Source organism: Hemiscyllium ocellatum, chromosome 13, assembly GCF_020745735.1.
Source record: "Hemiscyllium ocellatum isolate sHemOce1 chromosome 13, sHemOce1.pat.X.cur, whole genome shotgun sequence".
In the NCBI taxonomy this organism is placed as follows: domain Eukaryota; kingdom Metazoa; phylum Chordata; class Chondrichthyes; order Orectolobiformes; family Hemiscylliidae; genus Hemiscyllium; species Hemiscyllium ocellatum.
The window spans coordinates 85189779-85214777 of NC_083413.1; the positions used below are offsets into that span (position 1 = coordinate 85189779).

A 24999-nucleotide genomic window follows, 5' to 3' on the forward strand; every position below is an offset into this window, starting at 1 on the left:
CTGCCACAGATAAAAGCCATAATTAAAACAGCCTGAGGTCTATTACAGAAATAGAATTGAAGACAAAGGAGGAGTTTGGCTAAATTTCTATCAAATCTTGGTTAGATCACATTGCATTCTCCATATATCCCTTTTTATAATATGATGCACAGTATGTTCAAAGAATATTTTGAAAGATGACACCAGAACTGAGAAGTATGATTGGGGGAAGCAAAGTGGTAAAGTAGTTTTCCTTTTGAAAACAATGCTGAAGTCTAACTGTGGTCTTTAAAACTAAGAATTGTTTTGCTGGAGTAAGCAGAGAATGCTGTGACTTGGAGGCTAATATAACTGAGTGCAGGCAGAATGAGGAACCAGCCATCATAATGCTTCTATTTATTTAGTGACTTTTATATAATCCTGGGAATGAAGGGATGTTGAGTGTGCACTCATTACAATTTTAGAAGAATGAAAGGCTACCTTATTGAAAGATACAAGATTTTTAAAGCCTGACAGGTGAGATGTGGTATCAATACTTCCCCTTGTGTGTGTCTGGGACCAGAGAGCATAATTTCAGGATTATGGGTCACCCATTTAAGAAACAGGAGGAAGAATTTATTCTGAGGACCGTGAATCTATGGATTTTTTTTTAAACTACAGAAGGGTGTAGAGACTGAGTAGTGAAGTATTTTCAAAGGCTGAGAAACAATTTTTTAACAGTAAGGGAATCAGATCCTGGGTAAAAGCCAAGAAAATGGAGTTGAGGATTACACAGATCAGTTGTGATCTCATTGAATAGCCGAGCAAACGTGATAGGCTGAGTGGCCTACATCTTCTGATCTAATCCCAAAATCAATGCAAAACTACACCTCGTATCAATACCACATATGGTATTAGTACAGATGACCCAAAAAAACCTGATCAATAAGAAGTTTTAAGCAGTGTCTTAAAAGAGGGATAATGAGGTAAAGGCATGGGAAGGTTTGGAAAAGACAATAGACAAGGTCTTTTCCCTGGGGTTGGGGATTCCAGAACTAGAGGGTATAGGTTTAGAGTGAAAGGAGGAAGATTTAAAAAGTGGCAACTTTTTCACATGTATGGAATGAGCTGCCAGAGGAAGTTATGGAGGATAGTACAATTACAACATTTAAAAGGCATCTGGATGGGTATATGAATGAGAAGGGTTTAGCGGGATATAGGCCAAGGTGCTGGCGAAAGGGGCTAGATTAATTTACAAAGAACAAAAAGTCTACAGCCCAGGAGCAGGCCCTTCGGCCTTCCAAGCCTGAGCTGATCCAAATGTACTATCTAAACCTAAGCATTTGTATCCCTCTGCTCATGCATCTGTCCAGACGCATCTTAAATGAATCTACCGTGCCTGCCTCTACCACCTTTACTGGCCACGCGTTCCAAACGCTCACCACTCACTGTGTAAAGTACTTGCCGTGTGTATCCCCCTTAAATGTTCCACCTCTCACCTTGAACGCATGACCTTTTGTTATTGAATCCTTCACCCTGGGAAAAAACTTGTCTCTATCCACCCTGTCTATACCCTTCATGATTTTGTCAACCTCAATCAGGTCCTCCCTCAATCTTTTTTCTAGTGAAAAAAACCTAACCTACTCAACCTCTCTTCATAGCGAGCACCTTCCATACCAGACAACATCCTTGTAAACCTTCTCTACACCCTCTCCAAAGTGTCCACACGCTTTTGATAATGTGGCGACAAGAACTGTACACAGTATTCTAAATGCGTCTGAACCAATGTCTTGTACAATGTTAACATGATTTGCTAGCTCTTATACTCAATACCCCGTCCAATGAAGGCAAGCATACTATATGCCTTCTTGACCACTCTATCCACCTGTGCAGCAACCTTCAGGGTACAATGGAACTGCACTCCCAGAACTCTCTGCCCATCAATTTTCCTCAAGGCTCTTTCATTCATTGTATAATTTGCTCTATAACTAGACTTGCCTAATTGCATCACCTCACATTTGTCTGGATTGAAAGCCATCTGCCACTTTTCTGCCCAACTCTCCAGTCTATCTATATCGTCCTGTATTCTCTGATAGTCCCTTATGCTTTCTGCTACTCCACCAATCTTTGTGTCATCTGCAAACTTGCTGATCATATCAACAGTGCCCTCTTCTAGATCATTTAGGTATATTACAAACACCAATGGATCCAACACTGACCCCTGTGGAACACCACTGGTCACCTTTCTCCATTTCGAGAAACTCCTTTCAACTACTACTCTCTGTCTCCTGTTGCTTAACCAGTTCTTTATCCACCCTGCACACCATGTGACTTCACTTGCTCCATTAGTCTACAATGGGGAACCTTATCAAACACCTTACTAAAGTCCATGTATTTGACATCAACAGCCCTTTCTTCATCTAACAACTTGGTCACTTCCTCGAAGAACTCGATTAAGTTGGTAAGGGACAATCGCCCCCACACAAAACCGATCTATTTATATTTAGAAGAGTGAGCTTATCTCTCAGTACCCTCTCCAACAACTTCCCCACCGACATCAGGCTCACTGGTCTGTAGGATATCTATTAGACATGGATGAGTTGGACCGAAGGGTCTGTTTCTGTGCTGTACATCTCTATGACTATAACTACACAGCTGAAGTTAGAGTCACCAATGGCAGAGCAAATAAAATTGGAAATGCTTCAAAAGGGCAAAATTAGCTGACACTTATGGTTGAAGGGGTTTAAAATACAGGCCTGAGAATCATAGTATATCAGAACCAGAATGATTAGGTTGAATAGGGTTTGGTGTGTGTGCAGGTTTTTGTGCAGGCTAGAAAGTAGGAAGGCAGCCAGGACTGGATTGGAACAGTTAAATCTAGACGTGAGAAAAGCATTGGCAAGGCTTTCCACAGCAAATTATCTGAAGGATAGGCAGAGTTGGATAAAATGACAGAAGTTGAAATTGGCAGTCTTAAAGGTGTCAAGAATATGTAATTAGAAGCTCACCTTTACGTTAAAGATAGAACATAGTTCAGTACAGGCCATTCAGTCCACGATGTTGTGCCAAGCATTTATCTTAATCTAAGATCAACCACACCTGCACACCCCTCAATTTACTGCCATCCATGTGCTTGTCCAGCAGTCGCTTAATGTCTCTGACTCTACTGCCACCACTGGGAGTGCATTCCACGCACCCACCACTCTCTGCATAAAGAACCCACCTCTGATTTCTCCCCTATACCTTCCTCCAGTCGCCTCATGACAGCCATTTCTGCCCTAGGGAAAAGTGTCTGGCTACCTACTCTATCTATGCCTCTCATTACCTTAAACACCTCTATCAAGTCACCTCTCTTTGTCCTTCTATCCTGTGAAAAGCAATAGCTAACTTAACCTCTCTTCATAAGACAAGCTCTTCAATCCTGGTCAATCTCCTGTGCACCCTCTCTAAAGCATCTACATCCTTCCTATAATGAGGTGACCAGAACTGGACACACGATTCCAAATGTGGTCTAAATAGAGTTTTGTAGAGCTGCAGCAAAACTTCACGGCTCTTAAACTCAATCCCCCTGTTAATGAAAGCCAAAACACAATACGCCTTAACAACCCGATCAACATTGAGGGATCTATGTACATGGACCCCCAAGATCCTGTGGTTCCACCACACTGTCAAGAATCCTGTCTTTAACCCTGTAGTCAGAATTGAAATTTGACCTTTCAAAATGAATCACTTCACATTTATCTGGGTGAACTCCAACTGCCACTTCTCAGCCCAGCTCTGCATTCTGTCAATGTTTTGTAGCCTGCAACACCACAGACTTTGTGTCATCGACAAACTTACTAACCCACCCTTCCACTTCCTCATCCAAGTCATTTATGAAAAATACAAACGCAGAGGCCCAAGAACACAAACCTGCGAGACATCACTGGTCACCGACCTCCAGGTGGAATACTTTCCATTCACTACCACTTGCTATCTTCCTTCAGCCAGCCAGCCAAATTTCCCTGTATCCCACACCTCCTAACTTTCTGAATTAGCCTACCAAAGGGAATCTTATCAAGTGCCTTACTGAAATCCATACACACCACATCCACTGCTCGAACTTCATCAAGTTGCCTTGTCACATTCTTGAAGAACTCAATGTGGCTTGTGAGGCATGACCTGCTCCTCACAAAGCCAGGCTGACTATCTTTAATCAAACTATATTTTTACAAATAGTCATAAATCTTACCCCTCAGGATCCTTTTCAGTACCTTGCTTACCACAGACTTAAGACTGCCCTGTAATTCCCAAGGATTTCCCTTTCTTGAACAAAGGAACAACATTCGGCTCCCTCCAATCAGCCGGTACTACTCCCGTGGTGAGTGAGGACGCAAAGATTATCACCAGAGGCGCAGCAATCTCATCCTCACTTCCCGTAGTAACCTTGGAGTGTCTTGTCCGGTCCTGGGAACTTATCTATATTAATGCTTCCCAGAATTTCCAGCACATCCTTTTTCTTAATATCAATCTATTCAAGCTTATTAACCTGGTCCACAGTGCTCTCACTATCAACAAGGTCCCTCTCGCTCTTAAATACTGAAGCAAAAAACTCATTTGGGGCCTCCCCCACCACTTCAGACTCAAGGCACAGGATGACATTAAGGCTGTGAACAGTCTAGTCAGTCTCAGATCTTTGCCAGGATGTTTTGTGGAACTAGTTGCTGATTAATGGAATTTTTGGCAGGAAATGAAGACAAAAGCTTCTGCAATCCCAATATTTAGTTGAAGGAAATTTATGCTCATACAGCACTGGATGCTGGTCAAGCAAACTAACAACTCCAAACAGTGGAAGAGGCCAAAAGACATGTTGCAGACATACTCTGGATGTCTTTAAAGTACAGGTGGAAACTGGTACTGTGTTTTCAGATTATGTCATTTTGGGACACCATGAAGATAAGAAATAGAAAAGGACTAAAATCAGATCCTTGAGGGACACTGAAGGTAATTGTGTTGGATAAGAAGCAATGTGGACGATTTTCTGGCTCCAACAGGATATATAATAATAGAACCAATAAAAGTGGTAAACATGCTTATAAGGGGAGATTTGATAGACATACGTGGCAGAAGGGAATAAAAGATTAACCTGACAAATCTTTCAGAAGGAAATGAGGTATTGTGAGTAGACCGTCTTGGCCGTACTAAAAGATTATGAAGCACACTAAGGGGAGGCAATTGCAGTAGTATTACTGCTGGACTGTTAATCCAGAGAATCAGGTAAAGTTCTGGTGGACCAGGGTTCAAATGCCACCACAGCAGATAGGGGAATTTGAATTCAATTAAAATGTGTGATTAAGATTCTAACTATGACCATGAAACCATTGTCAGGAAAAACTCATCTGGTTCACTAATGTCCTTTAGGATAGAAAAGTTCCATCCTTACCTGATCTGGCCTATATGTCACTCCAGACCAGAATAATGTGGTTGAATCTGAATCGCAATTAGGGATGGAAATAAATACAGGCCTAGCCAGTGACACTCACATTCGGTGTATAAATAAAAAAAAAGCAGAAACTAATCAATGTAACGCAAAGTCAGAACATGGCATTGGGATGCAATTGCTCCAAGAAACTACAAACAATCAGAAATGACTTACTTTGTGTGCTTACTAAACATTGGACGAGTTGGATACTGGTCTATAAATAATTAAAATAAACATTTAATATTTGCTGCATATTTCATTTTGCACATTACTTAGTTTGAAAACAACATCCAAATCCATTTTTCATGTACGTAATGAGTCATTTTCAAATCTGTTGACTATGAATTGTAGGTCAAGATAATTCATGTTTTGTATTTTGTTATTTGAGAGATATTCCTGAACAAAATTGTTGGTGTCAGCAATTCCATGATGCTCACCTGACTTTTTGGAAGCTTGGGTGACACCATTTTGCCTTTCTTCTTCAGGATTGCACCCAGGAAGTTCCTTCAGATCACTTCCTGTGAGGACAGGAAGTTGTGTTACAGCCATATTTTATTTCCCTTTTTAACATTGAGCACTTATTCCACTCACAAAGTTAATTTACTATTAAATTATCAACTACTATTGGTGGGGGAGGGGGTTGCCATTTCCCATACAGCAAGCAATGCAAAGGAACTTTCCAGGGCAAAGCTCAAAGAGAGAGGGCATAATGGTTTACCATGTGCAACACAATCCACAGCTCTGCTCTTGGACAACTTATGAAAGTTATGTACGAATGTGCTTCCATTTAAATAGTCTGTGAAATAAATAATTTGGGTCGCTAATGCTAAGGGATTAAGATATAATAAAATCACTAGTGAGTTTTGAAACGATTTTAGCTCAGGTTAAGGTTCTGTATGTCAGTTTGCTCGCTGGCTGGAAGGTTCTGTTTCAGATGTTTTGTCACCATAGCAGGCAATATCATCAGTGAGCCTCTGGCAAAGTGCTGGTGTTACATCCCGCTTTCTATTTATGTGATTAGGTTTTTTTGGAGTATTTGGTGATGTCATTTCCAGTCGTTTTTCTCAGAGGGTGGTAGATGGGGTCCAAATCGATGTATTTGCTGAGGGCATTCCAACTGGACTCTATGCTTCTAAGAGTTCCTGTGCGTGTCTGTTTGGCTTCTCCGAGGATGGATATGTTGTCCCAGTTAAAATGGTGTCTTTCTTAATCTGTACGTAAGGATACTAGTGATAGTGGATCATGTATTTTTATGGCAAGTTGATGTTCATATATTTTGTAAATGGTGTTTGTTTTGCTTGTTATCTGAATAGGGTCTTTTAAGTTCATTAGATGCTGTTTAAGTGTATTGGTAGGTTTGTGGGCTACCAAGAGGTCTGAGTGGTCTGGGAGTCATTTCAGTGATGTCTTTGACATAGGGTAAAGTGGCTAGGGTTTCTGGGTGCATTTTGTCTGCTTGTTTGGGTTTGCTGCTGAGAAAATCAACGGACTGCATTTATAGGGTACCCATTCTTCTTAAAAACGCTCTTATAGGTGATTTTCTTCTGCTCTTCGTAGTTCCTTGGTGCTGCAGAATGTGGTGTCTCATTGAAATAATGTCCTAATGCAGTTTTGTTGTGGATGTTGGGATGACTGTTTCTGTAGTTAAGTATTTGATCTGTATGTGTTGGTTTCCTGTAAACGCTGGTGTGAAGTTCCCCATTGACCGCTTGCTCTAGTCTGACATCTAGGAATGGCAGTTTGTTGTTATTTTCTTCCTCCTTTGTGAATTTTATGCCAGTAAGAATATTATAAATGGTCTTGAAGGTTTCTTCTAGTTTGTTTCATTTAGTGATGTCAAAGGTGTCATTCACGTAGCCGACCAAAAATTTGGTTGGATAGTTGGGAGAGCTTTTTATTCGAGTGTCTGTATTACTGCTTCTGCGAGGAATCCTGATATTGGTGATCCTTAAGTGTTCTGTTAACTTGCATGTCTGTTTTGTTATTGAAGGTGAAGTGGGTGGTGAGGCATAAGTCCACAGGTTTGACGATATTATCTTTGCCGATGAAGTTGGCAGTGACTAGCGTTTGTGTCTTTGGTTCTTCTAATAGTGTAATCAGTGCTTTTTTGACCAGGCTGATGTTCATGTTAAGTCAAAGGAGACCATTATTTCATCGTCTTCTATCTTGGTCTCTTTGAGTTCAGGAACTCTTGGGTGGAGCGAATGGAGTGGAGTGAATCCTCTACTAAGTGTTTTAGTCTGTTGTGGAGCTCCTTAGCTGGTTTGTACGTTGTTGTTCCAGGTAGTGAGACTATGGTTCTGAAAGGGGTTTCTGGTTTATGAATCTTGGGTAGTCTATAGAATTGTGGTGTGTTGGGTAAATCTGGTTTCATTTTTTGGAAGTTTGTTTTGTTTAACTCTCCTGACTTCTTAAGTTCTGTGAGTAAGGCTGTGATTCGGTTCTCTGGTTGTGGGGTCAGGTCTATCACCAGCTGTTGGTAAATGTCGGTATCTGCAAGCAACATTTTCACTTTCTTGTAGTAGTCTGATGTGTTTAAAATGACTGCCAAGCATCCTTTGTCTGCAGGTAGGACTATGATGTCTTTGTCCTTTTTTTGAGTCCTCCTAGTGCTTTCCTCTTAAGTATTAAGTGCATTTCCTTCCTTTTTCCTGCTTACCATTGATGCACCTGTCTGTCTGATGGTTTGCTGGGTTTCCTCTGTGAGTTCATTGTCCTTCAGTGTCGCTTCTAATGCTACTAAGAAAGCCTTTTTGTTAGTGTCTCTGAAGTAGTAATTTAATGCTCTTCCTAGGACAACTTTTTCAGTGTCAGTTCGGGGTTTGTATGATAAGGTTTTTTTAAATCCAGGCTTCTGTGTTGTTCTTTTGTCTGAGTTTGTCTAGTTTTTTATGCAGATCTATTTTTTTCATTTTCTGTGTTTGCCGCTGTCTAATGCGTCTGGCTCACTGAACTGCGTCTGTCCATTCATGGTCTGTCGCGTTAGTGAGTAAAGTTTTTTGGTGCGAAACTTCACGGTTGTATTTACTGAATCAGTTGTGGGCATCGTTAATAGTGTCTATAAGCATTCTACAGCCAGTTTGTTCTGCTATTTTTTTAGCTAGTGGGGTGTTAAGGAAGGTTTTTATTTGTAAACCAACGCCATCCGACAGAGCGCCACCTGCGAACAGCTGTATTTCCTGCACGAATGCCAAAGGAAACACATCCTACCTAAATGTCTTAAATACAGACCTCACCTTAACACCGCACTAGCCAAAAGAATAGCAGAACAAAACAGCTGTAGAATGCTTAGAGAAATAATTAACAATGCCCACAACTGACTCTATAAATACAACCAAAAAATTTTCATATCAATAACTTTACTCACTAATGCGTCAGATCATGAATGGATGGATATAATACAATGTGCCAGAGGCATTAAACAGCAGCAAACCACAGAAAACGAAAAGACTAGGCCTGCAGACAACACTAGACAAACTCAAACAAAAGAACACCACAGATAACACAGAAGCCTGGATTAAAAAACTTATCAGGCGGATCCCTAACAGACACTGAAAAAGCCATCCTTGTAAGAGCATTAAATTACAACTTCAGATACACTAACAAAAAGGATTTCTTACTAGCATTAGAAGCGACACTGAAGGACAACGAACTCACAGAAGAAACCCAGCAAACCATCAGACAGACAGGTGCACCAATGGTAAGCGGGAAAAAGGCGGGAAACACACTTAATATACAAGAGAGGAAAGCACTAGGAGGACTCAAAAAAGACAAAAAACATCATAGTCCTACCTGCAGACAAAGGACGCTTGGCAGTAATTTTATACACATCAGACTACTACGAGAAAGTGAACACATTGCTTGCAGATACCAGCACTTACCAACAGGTGGTGATAGACCTGATTCCACAACCAGAGAACTGAATCACAGCCTTACTCACAGATCTTAAGAAATCAGGAGAGTTAAATAAAACAAACTTCCAAAAAATGAAACCAGATGGATCCAACACACCACAATTCTATGGACTGCCCCAAAATTCACAAACCAGGAACCCCCCCAACCCCCACCCCCTCAGAACCATAGCCTCACTACCTGGAACACCAATGTACAGACTAGTTAAGGAACTCCACAACAGACTAAAACACTTAGCAGAGGATTCACTCCACTCCATTCACTCCACCCAAAAATTCCTGAACACCAAATAGACCAAGGTGGAAGAGTATGAAATAATGGTCTCCTTTGACATAACAGCCCTGTTCACATCCATCAACATCAGCCTGGTCAAAGAAACACGGATAACACTATTAGAAATACCAAAGACACAAACACCAGACACCGCCAACTTCATCAGCAAAGACAATATCGTCAAACATGTAGACCTATGCCTCACCACCCACTTCAAGACCTAAAAGCAAATACCCATGGAATTACTAATATCAGGATTCCTCGCAGAAGCAGTAATGCAGACACTCAAACAAATGGCTCTCCCAACCACCCAACCCAAATTTTTGGTCCGCTACGTGGATGACACCTTTGTTATCACTGAACAAAACAAACTAGAAGAAACCTTCAAGACCATCAACAATATTCTTACTGGCAAAAAATTCACAAAAGAGGAAGAAAACAACAACAAACTGCCATTCCTAGATGTCACGGTAGAGCAAGCAGTCAATGGGAACTTCAAACAGCGTCTGCAGGAAAGCAACACATATGAATCAAATACTCAACTACAGAAGCAATCATTCGACACCCACAAACAAAGCTGCAGTAAGACATTATTTTAACGAGACACCAAGGAACTACGAACAGCACAAGAAAATCACCTATACAGCGTTTTTAAGGAGAATGGATACCCAATAAACGCAGTCCGCCGATTTTCTCAGCAACAAACCAAACAAGCAGACAAAATGCACCCAGAAACCCCAGCCTCTACCCTACAACAAAGACATCTCTGAAATGATGCCAGACTACTCAGACCTCTTGGCAACACAGTAGCCCACAAATCAACCAACATACAAACAGCAGCTAATGAACTTAAAAGACCCTGTACAGACAACAAGCAAAATGAACGTCATTTACAAAATAATTTGCTAGGACTGTAACAAATACTATATTGGACAAACTGGCAGAAAACTAGCCACCAGGATACATGAACATCAACTAGCCACAAAAAGACATGATCCACTATCACTAGTATCCTTACATATAGACGAGGAAAGACACCACTTTTACTGGGACAACACATCCATCCTAGGAAAAGCCAAGCAGAGACATGCACGAGAATTCCTAGAAGTATGGCATTCTATCAACAAACACATCGATTTGGACCCCATGTACTATCCTCTGAGAAAAAGAACCGGAAATGACATCACCAAACACCCAAAGAAACCTAAATGTTTAAATAGAAAGTGGGACCTAACACCAGTGCTTCACCAGAGGCTCACTGATGATAATTACCTGGTGTGGTGATGAAATGCCTGAAACCAAACCTTCTAGCACAGCGAGCAAACTCACATTCATAAACCAATAATTCACAAAAATTAACTCAGGAGTTAAAATTATATTGGAACACCTGGTGTTTTAAACAGTTGTAGTACAGTGTTTAGATTTACACTGACTATATTAAGTTTCTCACTGAAGTACATATCTAATACTTATGAAAGATATGTCTGTACATACTAACTGAAAAAATTCCCAACTCCAGTTGCTACACTGTTATTTTTGTCCCTTCTCCATGATGCATTTAAATTTACACTATAATTCTTCATTTCTGAATTCTGAAACACACAGATCAATTAGACAGAATTTATTTTCAGCAGACCTCGAGAGTCTCAGACTCAGCAAATGTGATACTGAGCTGAAACCACTAGATCAATGCTGCTAAACGGAATGGGCTGGATGCTGAGCACTTAAGCGCATTTTAAGCTCCAAAACATTTCTCCTGGATGAATGCAGAGTAGGTCAGAGATGTTTGATTTTGGAATAGGAGGATTTGAGCTATCAGGGTAGGCTGAATAGGCTGAGGCTTTTATCCATTGAAACGTCAGAGGCTGAGAGGTGACCTTACAGAGGTATGAAAAATCATGGATAAGATGAACAGTTTAGGTCTTTTTTGTAGATTGGGGGACTCCAAAATTCAAAGGTTTAAAGTGAGAGGGGCAAGATTTAAAAAAGACTTGAAGGGTAACTTTCTCACAAAGAGGGTGACACATGCATGGAACGAACTGCCACAGGGAGTAGTGGAAGCGAGTACAATTATAACATTGAAAAGGCATCTGGGTGGGAATATTAACAGGAAGGACTTAGAGGGGTATGGGCCAAATGCTGGGAAATAGGACTGTGACAGACTGGGATGTCTGGTCAGCATGGTTGAGTTAGACTGAAGTATTTCTTTCTGTGCTATATGCAGACTGCCAGAGGTGTCTACTGAGTGACTGCTTCAAACACTACTGTGTTCTGTTCCTGTTCATTCAGCATGCAGGCTCCTTACCCTAGGCTGGTGACTCTACTTTGCACACAATGGCAATTCGATCAGTGGTTAGACTGAAGGTTGGGGGTGTGTGTGAGGTTTTCAAGGGTAGGGTAGCTGATCAGTCTGCATTTTCATATATGCTGACAAGTTGCAGAGAATTCCTCATTACTACATGTGTAGATGTATTTAAAAAATGAGGGTCATATTGGACAATAATTTGGGAAGCACCAGTGTAGATTGTATAGATTACTTAAGCATTGATAAAAGTTGCTAATGTCTTTAGACATGTACTATGAATGCATTGAGACTTACAAGCCTGAAGAAACTGTATCGGCGCTGCCTCGTGCTCCCACGAGGAGGTTGAACAGTTCATCAACTTTACTAACACCTTCCATCCCGACCTCAAATTCACCTGGACTGTCTCAGACTCCTCCCTCCCCTTCCTAGACCTTTCCATTTCTATCTCGGGCGACCGACTCAACACAGACATCTACTATAAACCGACTGACTCCCACGGCTACCTGGACTACACCTCCTCCCACCCTGCCCCCTGTAAAAACTCCATCCCATATTACCAATTCCTTCGTCTCCGCCGCATCTGCTCCCAGGAGGACCAGTTCCAACACCGCACAGCCCAGATGGCCTCCTTCTTCAAGGACCGCAGATTCCCCCCAGACGTGATCGACGATGCCCTCCACCGCATCTCCTCCACTTCCCGCTCCTCCGCCCTTGAGCCCCGCTCCTCCAACCGCCACCAAGACAGAACCCCACTGGTTCTCACCTACCACCCCACCAACCTCCGTATACAATGTATCATCCGCCGTCATTTCCGCCACCTCCAAACGGACCCCACCACCAGGGATATACTTCCCTCCCCTCCCCTATCAGCGTTCCGCAAAGACCACTCCCTTCGTGACTCCCTCGTCAGGTCCACACCCCCCACCAACCCAACTTCCACTCCCGGCACCTTCCCCTGCAACCGCAGGAAATGTAAAACTTGCGCCCACACCTCCTCCCTCACTTCCCTCCAAGGCCCCAAGGGATCCTTCCATATCCACTACAAATTCACCTGTACCTCCACACACATCATCTATTGCATCCGCTGCACCCGATGTGGCCTGCTCTATATTGGGGAGACGGGCCGCTTACTTGCAGAACGCTTCAGAGAACACCTCTGGGACGCCCGGACCAACCAACCAACCTAACCACCCCATGCCTCAACACTTTAACTCTCCCTCCCACTCCACCGAGGACATGCAGGTCCTTGGACTCCTCCACCGGCAGAACATAACAACACGACGGCTGGAGGAGGAGCGCCTCATCTTCCGCCTGGGAACCCTCCAACCACAAGGAATGAACTCAGATTTCTCCAGTTTCCTCATTTCCCTTCCCCCCACCTTGTCTCAGTCGGTTCCCTCAACTCAGCACCGCCCTCCTAACCTGCAATCTTCTTCCTGACCTCTCCGCCCCCACCCCACTCCGGCCTATCACCCTCACCTTGACCTCCTTCCACCTATCACATCTCCATCGCCCCTCCCCCAAGTCCCTCCTCCCTACCTTTTATCTTAGCCTGCTTGGCACACTCTCCTCATTCCTGATGAAGGGCTTATGCCCGAAACGTCGAATTTCCTGTTCCTTAGATGCTGCCTAACCTGCTGTGCTTTAACCAGCAACACATTTTCAGCTGAAGAAACAAAAAGTCACAAAGCACAGAAACAGACCCTTCAATCCAACTTGACATCAAACATCCCAATCTGACCTAGACCTATTTGCCAGCATTTGGCCTATATTTCTCTAAACCCTTCCTATTCATTCACCCATCTACATGCCTTTTAAAGGTCATTGTACCTTCCTCCACCACATCCTCTGGCAGCTTGTTCCATACATGTCCCATCCTCTGCATGAAAATGTAGCCCCTTACATCACCAATATCTCTCACCTTAAACCTACACCTTCTATTTTTTCTCCCCTACCATGGAGAAAAGACCTTAGCCATTCACCCTATCTATGTCCCTCATCATATTCTAAACCTCTACAAGGTCACCCCTCAGTCTCTTATGCTTCAAGGAAAAAAATCCCCAGCCCATTCAGCCTCTCCCCATAACTCCAACGCTCCAGTCCCAATATCAATGAAGGGAGGGATATATTGCTTAACATTTCATTTACTCTGGACCACGGTACATTAGGATATCACTCATATTTTTCAAATGAATGAATTGTAAAAACATGCGTTTGTATTGCTTAACATCAGATTTACAACGTTTTAATCTTATTGGGAACGTGGACTGCCTGGTGTACCTCAGTTTGGCAGCTCCTCAACATATATTGCAATGATCTGCTCTGGTTCAGTTCTCGTAATACTCCTCACGTGAAGATTTCATTTACACACAACATCACAGGAGACTAAGTAGTGTAACTTAATAGCTTCTGAAGGTAAAATTATATTTGCAGTCTTTTATTTGAAAATGTGCAGTTGACCAACATTAAAAAAAACACAAACAGTACTTTTATACATGGTTACTGCCAAGTTTTCTGCCCTGTTATAACTGTGGTTTTATAGCAATGATTTGGAGGTGCCTGTGTTGGACTGGGTGTACAAAGTTAAAAATCACACAACACTGTTTTCTAGTAATTGTTATATCAAACCATGCAATTGAGGAATTGAACTTATCTTTGAAAATGCAAATGGAACACATCAAGTTACTTGGTGAGTGAAGATCATAATCACAGCATCATAGAATCCCGCAGCACAGAGACAGGTTCTCTGGCCCTAACTGGTCCATGCCAACCCAAATGCCCATCCAAGCTAACACCATTTCCCTGCGCTTGTCCCATATCCTTCTAAACCTTTCCTATCCCATGTATTTGTCCAATCGCCTTTTAATGTAGTTAACTTACCTGCCTTAACCACTTCTGCTGGGAGCCCATTCCATATATCTACAACCCTCTGTAAAAACATTGCCCCTCAGGTTCCCTTTTATTCTTTCCCCTCTAACCATAAACTGATACCCTCTCGTCCTCAATTCCACAACCCTGGGTAAAACACTGAATGTTTTTACCTTATCCATGCCACTCATGATCTTGTGCACTTCTATAAGATTCCTCCCTCAGTCTCCTATGCTCTGAAGAAAAATGGTGAAGGGCTCTGGCCCAAAACGTTGAATTTCCTGTTCCTAGGATGCTGCCTGGCCTGCTGTGCTTTAACCAGCAACACATTTTCAGCTCTGATCTCCAGCATCTGCAGACCTCACTTTTTACTTGAAGATTTTAACCTACTGCGAATCCTTTTGCAAGGATGCCTTCCTTGAAGAAGCTCTCTTCCTCCCTCTACAAGGATCTCAGTGAGTCTCTCTCTCACTGCACCCCCCAGGTCATCTCCTCTGCACAGAAGCTCTTCAGCCACGTTCTCAAACAGACTCGTTACCACAGCCACATCTCGTTCCTCAGCACCTGCCTACAGAACTGACTGATCCCGCACGGACTCCGGACTACATTCCAACCAACAAAATTTGGACCCAACCAGGACAACCTGTACCTGCAACAAATCCAAGGCCTCCAGCAACAGACCTCCCTCCGGATCCTCCGCTCCACCCTTGTAGCCATGCGCCGCCACCCATTCCTGATGAAGGGCTCTGGCCCGAGACGTCGAATTTCCTGTTCCTAGGATGCTGCCTGGCCTGCTGTGCTTTAACCAGCAACACATTTTCAGCTCTGATGAAAAATATCCTAGTTTGACCAAGATTTCCCTATAACTCAGACCCTTGAAGCCTGGCAACTTCTTTCTAAATTTCTTCTGCACTCTTTCCATTTTAATAACATCCTTCCTATAGCAAGGTGAACACCACTGAACACAAATTGCAAGTGCAGTCTTGTACAACTGCAACATAACTTCCCAACTTCTATACACAATTCCCTGATTGATGGAAGGAAGACCAGTGTGCAGAAAAGCCTTCTACACTGTCCTATCTACCAGTGACTCCACTTTCAGAGAACCGTGCACCTGAAATGCAAGGTCCCTCTGTTCCACTACACTCCTTAAGGCTCTACCATTCACCATGAAAATTCTGCCTTAATTTGACTTTCCAAAATGCAAGACCTCACCCTTATCTATATTAAATTCCATTTGCCATTTCTCAACCAATTTCCCAAACTGATCAAGAGCCTGCTGCAATTTCTGATAACCTTCTTCACTGTCCACAATATTTTAGTGTCATCTGCAAACTTACTAATCATATCTTGTACATTCTCATCCAAATCATTGATATACATAACAAACAGTAATGGGCTCAGCACCAACCCAAAGCACTCCACTAATCACAGGCCCCCAGTCTGACAAGCATCCTTCCAGTATTACTCTCTGCTTCCTACTATCAAGCCAATTGTGTATCTAATTTGTCAGTTCCTTCTGGATTCCATGTGATCTAACCTTTCAGAGTAGTCTACTTGTGGAATCTTATCAAAGGCTTTGCTGAAATCTATACAGACAATGTCTACCACCCTGCCCCCCTCAACTTTCCTGGTCACTTCATTGAAGAACTCTAACAAATTTAGGCATGATCTCCTACGCACAAAGCCATGCTGACTATTCCCAATCAAACCCTGTCTTTCCAAATGCTTGTATATCTTATCTTTCAGAATCTTCTTGAATAACTTATCGACCACAGATGTTAGGATTACTGATTCCCAGTCAGCGACACAGTCTTGCTGGAAATTAATACAAAAAACATCTACAGAATTCAACTCGTCCACTTCAACTTCCTAAAGAGAAATTGAATGAGGGCCAGTATCTACCAACATCTTAACTGAATGAAAAAAAATCCAACTTTTATTAAAATTAATTATGTTTCAATTGTACAATATGAGTTCCTTACTCTGATATAGATGCCAATCATAATCAGGTAAATCAACTAAGTAAATGTAGCTGACACGTTAAACAGAGGACTTTCTTTGCAACAGAGCCATAATGTGTTTAGGTCAGGTGAGGTACATAGTTTTAACATGGTATCAGCTCCATGCATATCGTTCTTACTATTGGTAGAAAGTGAGGACTGCAGATGCTGGAGTTTTTCGAAGTCGAATGTGTGGTGCTGGAAAAGCACAGCAGGTCAGGCGGCATCAGAGGAGCAGTTGAATCAAGTAAGCCCTTCATCAGGGCTTATGCCCAAAACAACGATTCTCCTGCTCCTCGTATGCTGCCTGACTTGCGGTGCTTTTCCAGTACCACACTCTTGACTCTCTTTCTTACTATTGTCAGTACTATTAATTACAATTGCAACATTGTGCACAACTGAATTGATAAGCAGAAAAGCTCACTGCCTCAGTGAGCTTTATGGGAAATCATTGTTAACCCAAGAGTAATTTATGAACTTAACTGTGAAACATTATCATGAACATATCAATTTAAGGGTCCTATTTGTAGTTAGTTAGGGTCCTTGTAGCTACATATATAGCTCACATGACATCACTGGACCAGAATAAATGAAATAAAATGCAAACGTAATAACGCTCAAAACCATGTTTCCTCTCTCACAACTGCCTCTTTGCATCATGTCTACAATTAATTTTTTCCATTATACCTCTTAACTAGTTTTAGTAATTCTCATCTTTCTGTAGCTCATAGATCCAAACAAAAGACGTAATACCCATTTTGGGAACACATGACAGCTACAGAGAAACGCAAAAGAGACAGAAATTATGAAAAGAACGAGGAAATACCAGGAAGAGAGTGACAACAAATTAAACAATAAAATGAAGTATTTTTTTCTCTACATTCAACAATACTCTGTTTGCTGTAATCTTGCTGCATTTTAAACTTCCTGTTTCTGTATCGCGTGCATTTGTTAGGTATTACATGTCTTGAGATACAAAAAAATGTTATTCTGAGAGATGACAGACAGTGGAGTAGAGTTAATGTCATTGAGCTAGTTTAAAAAAAGGTAATCAAAAAGCCCAAGCCAAATCTCTGGTTAATACATGGTTTTAAATCCCACAAGCCAGCGGAATTTAAATTCCTTTAATGAATGATGTGGAAGTGCCGATATTGGACTGGGGTGAACAAAGCCAGGAGTCACCCAACACCAGGTTATAGACCCACAAGTTTACTTGAAATCACAATCTTTCGGGGCACTGCTTCTTCATCAGGTGAAACAGCCTGACAAAGGAGCAGTGCTCTGAAAGCTTGTGATTTCAATTCAACCGTCGGACTACAACTTGGAGTCCTTTAATAAAAGCAATTAATTTACAAAAATCTTCATACTAACTGTGCAACAATCATTGATTGTTGCAAAACTCAAGCTGCTCCATTAATTGCCCTTAAAGAAATGTGCACCGTTACCTAGTTTGGCTTACATGCGATTCCAGAGCCACATCAGACACAATTGCTGACAACGACGATTAGAGACGAGCACATGTTGGTGTTGCCAGCTATAGCCACATAAAAGTGACGCCGGTACACTGTAATTTTAAACAATTTCTATTTGATACATTTGCAGACTGCCATCATTTCTCCCAAAATTGTTTGGTACCAGAAATAACCATTAATCATGAGAGTACAGCAGCACAGTTGTAATGTTACTGGACTAGATACCTAGAGACCTAGACAACTGACCCAGAGTCAGGAGTCCAATTTCACAGCAGCCGGAGAATTTCAATTGAATTAATAAATAAATCAGAAACAAAACGTTAGCATCAATAATTGTGATTTGTATAGCCCTCCAAGCTGCATGGCCACTTGGAGGTCCCGTGCACCAATCGGCATGTCAACGCATTGACTTCCTTAATGCAGAAATTGCTGTTGCGCATGGACCTCAAAGGTCAGTGCAGCACTAAGAAATATTAGAGAGAATGTAGCCAATCAGGTTCACTAATGTGAACTTAACCAATCTGACCTACATGTGGCTCTGTAACCACAGCAAACTTGTTCACTCCTAACTGTCCTCTGAAATGACCTGGTGAGCCACTCAGTTGTAGCCAAGGCACCACCACCATCTTTTCAAGGGCAATTACAGACAGGCAATAAATGCTGGTCTTGATAGAAATGTCCACATCAATTGAATAAACACAGTAAATTTTCTGAGGAGAATATTCCATAATTACTACTTTCTAAGAACTCATCCAAAATACAAAATTCTGCACCTGTAATGAAACGGCTTATAATTGTTTCCAAATTGTCTTTGTGACAATATTCATCCCTGCATACTCCGAAACGCCTTTTGATAATAGTGCAATTGCCAACCACATGGCACCAGTTACTCCAGGGAAAAGCTACTAATCTAACAATCAATTCCTTTCAACTCACTAGTGGCTATGTCACAAAGATCTAATAGGATGCCTTTTACAATTTATCTACAAACAATGTGTTTCTCAAAAGGCTAATTACAGTATAAAATTATGGTAAATCTGTTTAACTTTTAATCACAATTCTCTGTGTGTTTAATTAATATGACCTGTTTTCCATGGTCGGATAAATTCTATTTCCGTCCATAACTGAAAGATTTCAATTAAAACTGACCAGAACCACGCAAAACATTTGATACAGATCCCCAAGATACAAGTATCAAATATTTATTTTTGACTTGTACTTGGTTGATAGCCCATTTACTTTGTACAACTAAAACTAAGCACTGGACAAATATTTATCACTTAACTTTGAGCATTGATGACTATTTTTATCTCTAAATTTCTCCGGTGGATATACCTACTCCTGATCCACTTGTCCTAACATTTCATTACAACCTTTCTTCAAATATTTATCCAAATTTTTTTCTAGGTGAAGAGTATTCTTTTCTCTCCCACCCCCGCATCCACCGCCGTCTTCCCCCACTCCAAGCCCCAATCAATCATCCTTTCAGTTGCATTCCAGTCTAAAGATAAGGATTTTGGAACTTAGCTGATAACACCATTGGCAGCTGTCTCACACACACCTGCATAAAGTGTTTGAGTATTCTCACACAACCTGCACACTGGAGTGAATTTCAGTGTAAAATATGAGGTCTGCAGATGCTGGAGATCACAGTTGAAAATGTGTTGCTGGTTAAAGCACAGCAGGTTAGGCAGCATCCAAGGAATAGTAAATTCGACGTTTCGGGCATAAGCCCTTCATCAGGAATGAGGAGAGTGTGCCAAGCAGGCTAAGATAAAAGGTAGGGAGGAGGGACTTGGGGGAGGAGCGATGGAGATGTGATAGGTGGAAGGAGGACATGCAGGTCCTTGGACTCCTCCACCGGCAGAACATAACAACACGATGGCTGGAGGAGGAGCGCCTCATCTTCCGCCTGGGAACCCTCCAACCACAAGGGATGAACTCAGATTTCTCCAGTTTCCTCATTTCCCCTCCCCCCACCTTGTCTCAGTCGGTTCCCTCAACTCAGCACCGCCCTCCTAACCTGCAATCTTCTTCCTGACCTCTCCGCCCCCACCCCACTCCGGCCTATCACCCTCATCTTGACCTCCTTCCACCTATCACATCTCCATCGCCCCTCCCCACCTTTTATCTTAGCCTGCTTGGCACACTCTCCTCATTCCTGATGAAGGGCTTATGCCCGAAACGTCGAATTTCCTATTCCTTGGATGCTGCCTAACCTGCTGCGCTTTAACCAGCAACACATTTTCAACTGAATTTCAGTGTAGTTCACCAAGTGCCTTTGGCTGATAAGCATGCATTATATATTAACTAATTAGATGTTTGATTGTTTTAAGATTGATATATTGAATCATTTATGGTACAGAGGGAGTACATTCTAATCAAATGCAAGCCCTGTGGAACTATCCAGTTAGCCCTACTCCCTTGTGATACCCATATAGCCCTTCTCGTTTATACCCAACAATGTTTTCTTGACATCATCAATCAAATCACTTTCCTCAATATACCCAAAATCTTAAACCAGTGTCCCTCTAGGTCCTTGTACCTTCAACTAATGAAAAGCATTTTTCATTGTTCATGTCATTTAAACTTAATCACAATCCTAGTACACCTCCATCAAATATCCTCAACTTTGTAATGAAACCCCTTAACTCAATCCATGAAATCATCGTGGTAAATCTTTGCACTCTCATACTCTTCATAATGTCCAGTGGTACAAAACTCAAATTCGAACTTCATCCTATTTTTGAAGCCCAAAATCCATTATGCATTGAGAACCACACTGTCAACATGTCTACTTTTTCATGGGATGTAGACATCACTGGCAAGGCCAACAATACGTCTGGTTCCAAGCGATCGATTATCTTAGGGATCTCTTTAGTCCAAGATACAGACAGACGGTTCTGTAGCCAGCAGCAAAAAATCAGAATGGTGTGTTGCTTCCTGTGCCAGGATCAAGATGTCTCAGAGAGGGTGCAAAAAATTCTCAAGGGGAAGAGGAGCCAGTAGAAAGGTCACTGTACACATTGGAACCAATGACATAGGACAGGAAAAGGTTGAAATTCTGAAGGGGGATTACAGAGAGTTAGGCAGGAATTTAAAATGGTGCTACGAGCTAATGAGGGCATGAATAGGAGGATAGAGCAGATGAATGCATGGCTGAGGAGCTGCTGTGTGGGAGAAACATTTACATTTTTGGATCATTGGAATCTCTTCTGGGGTAGAAGTGACCTGTACAAGAAGGACAGATTGCACCTAAATTGGAAGGGGACTAACATACTGGCAGGGAGATTTGCTAGAGCTGCTCGGGAGGATTTAGACTTGTATGGTTGGGGGGGGGGGGGGAGGAGGAGACCCACAGAGAAACTGAGGAAAGATTTCAATCTGAGATTGGTACAGTTGAGAACAAAGGCGAGTCAAACAATCAGGGAGGGCAGGGACAAAGCAGAGAACAAGGCAGGACTGATAAACTGCATTTATTTCAAAGCAAGAGGCCTAACAGAGAAGGTAGATGAACTCAGGGCGTGGTTACAAACATGAGACTGAGATATATAGCAATAACAGAAACATGGCTTGGGGATGAACAGGACTGGCAGCTTAATGTTCCAGGATACAAATGCTAGAAAGGGAGGCGAGAGAGGAAGGACAGTGGAGGTTTTGCTCAGGGATAGCATTAGAGCTGTACTGAGGGACGATATTCCCGGAAATACATCCAGGGATGTTATTTGGGTGGGACTGAGAAATAAGAAAGGGACTGTATTATAGACCCCCTAATAGTCAGAGGGATATTGAGAAGCAAATTTGTAAGGAGATCTTTTATCTGTAAGAATAATAGGGTAGTTATGGTGGGGGATTTTAACTTTCCAAACATAGATCGGGACTGCCATGGTGTTAGGGGTTTAGATGCAGAGGAATTTGTTAAATGTGTACAAGAAAACTTTCTGATTCAGTATATAGATGCACTTAATAGAGAAGATGCAAAACTTGACCTATTCGTGGGAAATAAGGCAGGGCAGGGTGACTGAGGTGTCAGTGGGGGAGCACTTTGGTTCAGCAAACATAATTCTATTAGTTTTAAAATAGTGATGGAAAAGGATAGACCAGACCTAAAAGTTGAAGTTCTAAATTGGAGGAAGGCCAATTTTGATGGTATTAGGCAAGAACTTTCAAAAGCTGATTGGGCACAGCTGTTCGCTATTCAAGGGTCTGCTGGAAAATGGAAAGTCTTCAGAAATGAGATAATGAGAATCCAGAGAAAATATATTCCTGTAACAGCGAAAGGGAAGGCTGGTAAGTATAGGAAATGTGGGATGACTAAAGAAATTGAGGTTTTGGTTAAGAAAAAGAAGGAAGCATATGTCAGGTATAAACAGGATAGATCGAGTGAATCCTTACAAGAGTATAAAGGCAGTAGGAGTATTCTAAAGAGGGAAATCAAGAGGGCAAAAAAGGGGACATGAGATAGCTTTGGCAAATAGAGTAAAGGAGAATCCAAAGGGTTTTTACAAACACATTAAGGACAAAAGGGTAACTGGGGAGAGATTAGAGCCCCTCAAAGATCAGCAAGATGGCCTTTGTGTGGAGCTCCAGGAGATGGGGAGATATTAAACCAGTATTTTGCATCAAGTATTTACAGTGGAAAAGGACACGGAAGATATAGAATGTAGGGAAATAGATAGTGACATCTTGAAAAATGTCCATATTACAGAGGAGGAAGTGTTGGATGTCTTGAACGCATAAAGGTGGATAAATCACCAGGACCTGATCAGGTGTACTCTAGAACTCTGTGGGAAGCTAGGGAAGTGATTGCTGGGCTTCTAACTAAGATATTTGTATCATCCATAGTTACAGGTGAGGTTGGCTAACGTGGTACGACTGTTTAAGAAAGATGTTAAGGACAAACCAGGGAACTACAGACCAGTAAGCCTGACATCGGTGATGTTCGAGTAAAAAGTGAGGTCTGCAGATGCTGGAGATCAAAGCTGAAAATGTGTTGCTGGTTAAAGCACAGCAGGTCAGGCAGCATCCCCTGTTCCTTGGATGCTGCCTGACCTGCTGTGCTTTAACCAGCAACACATTTTTAGCTGTGACATCGGTGATTGGCAAGTTGTTGGAGGGAATTCTGAGGGACAGAATGTACATGTATTTGGAAAGGCAAGGACTGATTAGGGATACTCAACATGGCTTTATACAAGGGAATTCATGTCTCACATACTTGATAGTAAATGTTTGAAGAATTTTTGGGCGACACGGTGGCACAGTGCCGGAGACCCGGGTTCAATTCCCGCCTCAGGCGACTGACTGTGTGGAGTTTGCACGTTCTCCCCGTGTCTGCGTGGGTTTCCTCCGGGTGCTCCGGTTTCCTCCCACAGGCCAAAGATGTGCAGGTCAGGTGAATTGGCCATGCTAAATTGCCCGTAGTGTTAGGTAAGGGGTAAATGTAGGGGTATGGGTGGGTTGCGCTTTGGCGGGTCGGTGTGGACTTGTTGGGCCGAAGGGCCTGTTTCCACACTGTAAGTAATCTAATCTAATCTAAAGTAACAAAGAGGATTGATGAGGGCAGAGCGGTGGATGTGATCTATATGGACTTCAGTAAGGCATTTAACAAGGTTCCCCATGGGAGACTGGTTAGCAATTTTAGGTCTCTTGGAATACAGAGAGAACTCGCCATTTGGATACAGAACAGACTCAAAGGTGGTGGTGGAGGGTTGTTTTTCAGACTGGAGATCTGTGACCAGTGGAGTGCCACAAGAATCGGTGCTGGGTCCACTACTTTTCATCATTTATATAAATGATTTGGATGTGAGCATAAAAGGTATAGTTAGTAAGTTTGCAATTGACACCAAAATTAGAGGTGCAGTGGACAGTGAAGAATGTTACCTCAGGTTACAACAGGATCTTGATCAGATGGACCAACGAGCTGAGAAGTGGCAGATGGAGTTTAATTTAGATAAATGTGAGATGCTGCGTTTTGGGAAAGCAAATCTTAGCAGGATTCATACACTTAATGTTAAGGTCCTTGGGAGTGTTGCTGAACAAAGAGACCCTGGAGTGCAGGTTCATAGCTCCTTGAAAGTGGAGTCACAGGTAGATAGGATAGTGAAGAAGGCAGTTGGCATGCTTTCCTTTATTGGTTGGAGCACTGAGTACAGGAGTTGGGAGGTCATGTTGTGGCTGTACAGGACATTGGTTAGGCCACTTTTGGAATATTGTGCGCAATTCTGGTCTCCTTCCTATTGGAAGGATGTTGTGAAACTTGAAAGAACTCAGAAAAGATTTACAAGGATGTTGCCAGGGTTGGTGGATTTGAGCTGGAGGGAGAGGTTTTCCCTGGAGCATTGGAGGCTGAGGGGTGACTTTTTAGAGGCTTATAAAATCATGAGGGGCATGGATAAGATAAATATGTAAAGTCTTTTCTTTAGGGTGGTGGACTCCAGAACCAGAGGGCATAGGTTGAGGGTGAGAGGGGAAAGATATAAAAGAGACTTAAGGGGCAACTTTTTCACACAGAGGGTGGTAGTGTGTGGAATGAGCTGCCAGAGGAAGTGGTGGAGGCTGGTACAATTGCCACATTTAAAAGGTACCTGGATGGGTTTGGAGGGATATGGGCCAGGTGCTGGCAGATGGGACTAGATTGGGTTGGGATATCTGGTCGGCATGGACGAGTTGGACCAAAGGGTCTGCCTCCGTGCTGTACATCTCTATGACTCTATTTGTTGTCGATTCCTAATTACCTTTGAACTGAGT

General features: G+C 42.3%; 1 protein-coding gene across 2 annotated transcripts in view; it reads right to left on the minus strand.

Moving 5' to 3' along the window:
* The window catches only part of ryk (receptor like tyrosine kinase), a 309552-nt gene that overhangs the window by 169726 nt on the left and 114827 nt on the right, over nt 1-24999 (minus strand). Inside the window, exon 8 of one of the 2 annotated variants that reach the window (XM_060835027.1) lies at nt 5857-5937. The exons of the other annotated variant lie outside the window; for it this stretch is intronic. Within the exon in view, the coding sequence (XP_060691010.1) occupies nt 5857-5937 (81 nt within the window). The remainder of the gene's footprint in view (nt 1-5856; nt 5938-24999) is intronic. 2 annotated transcript variants of the gene reach the window in all.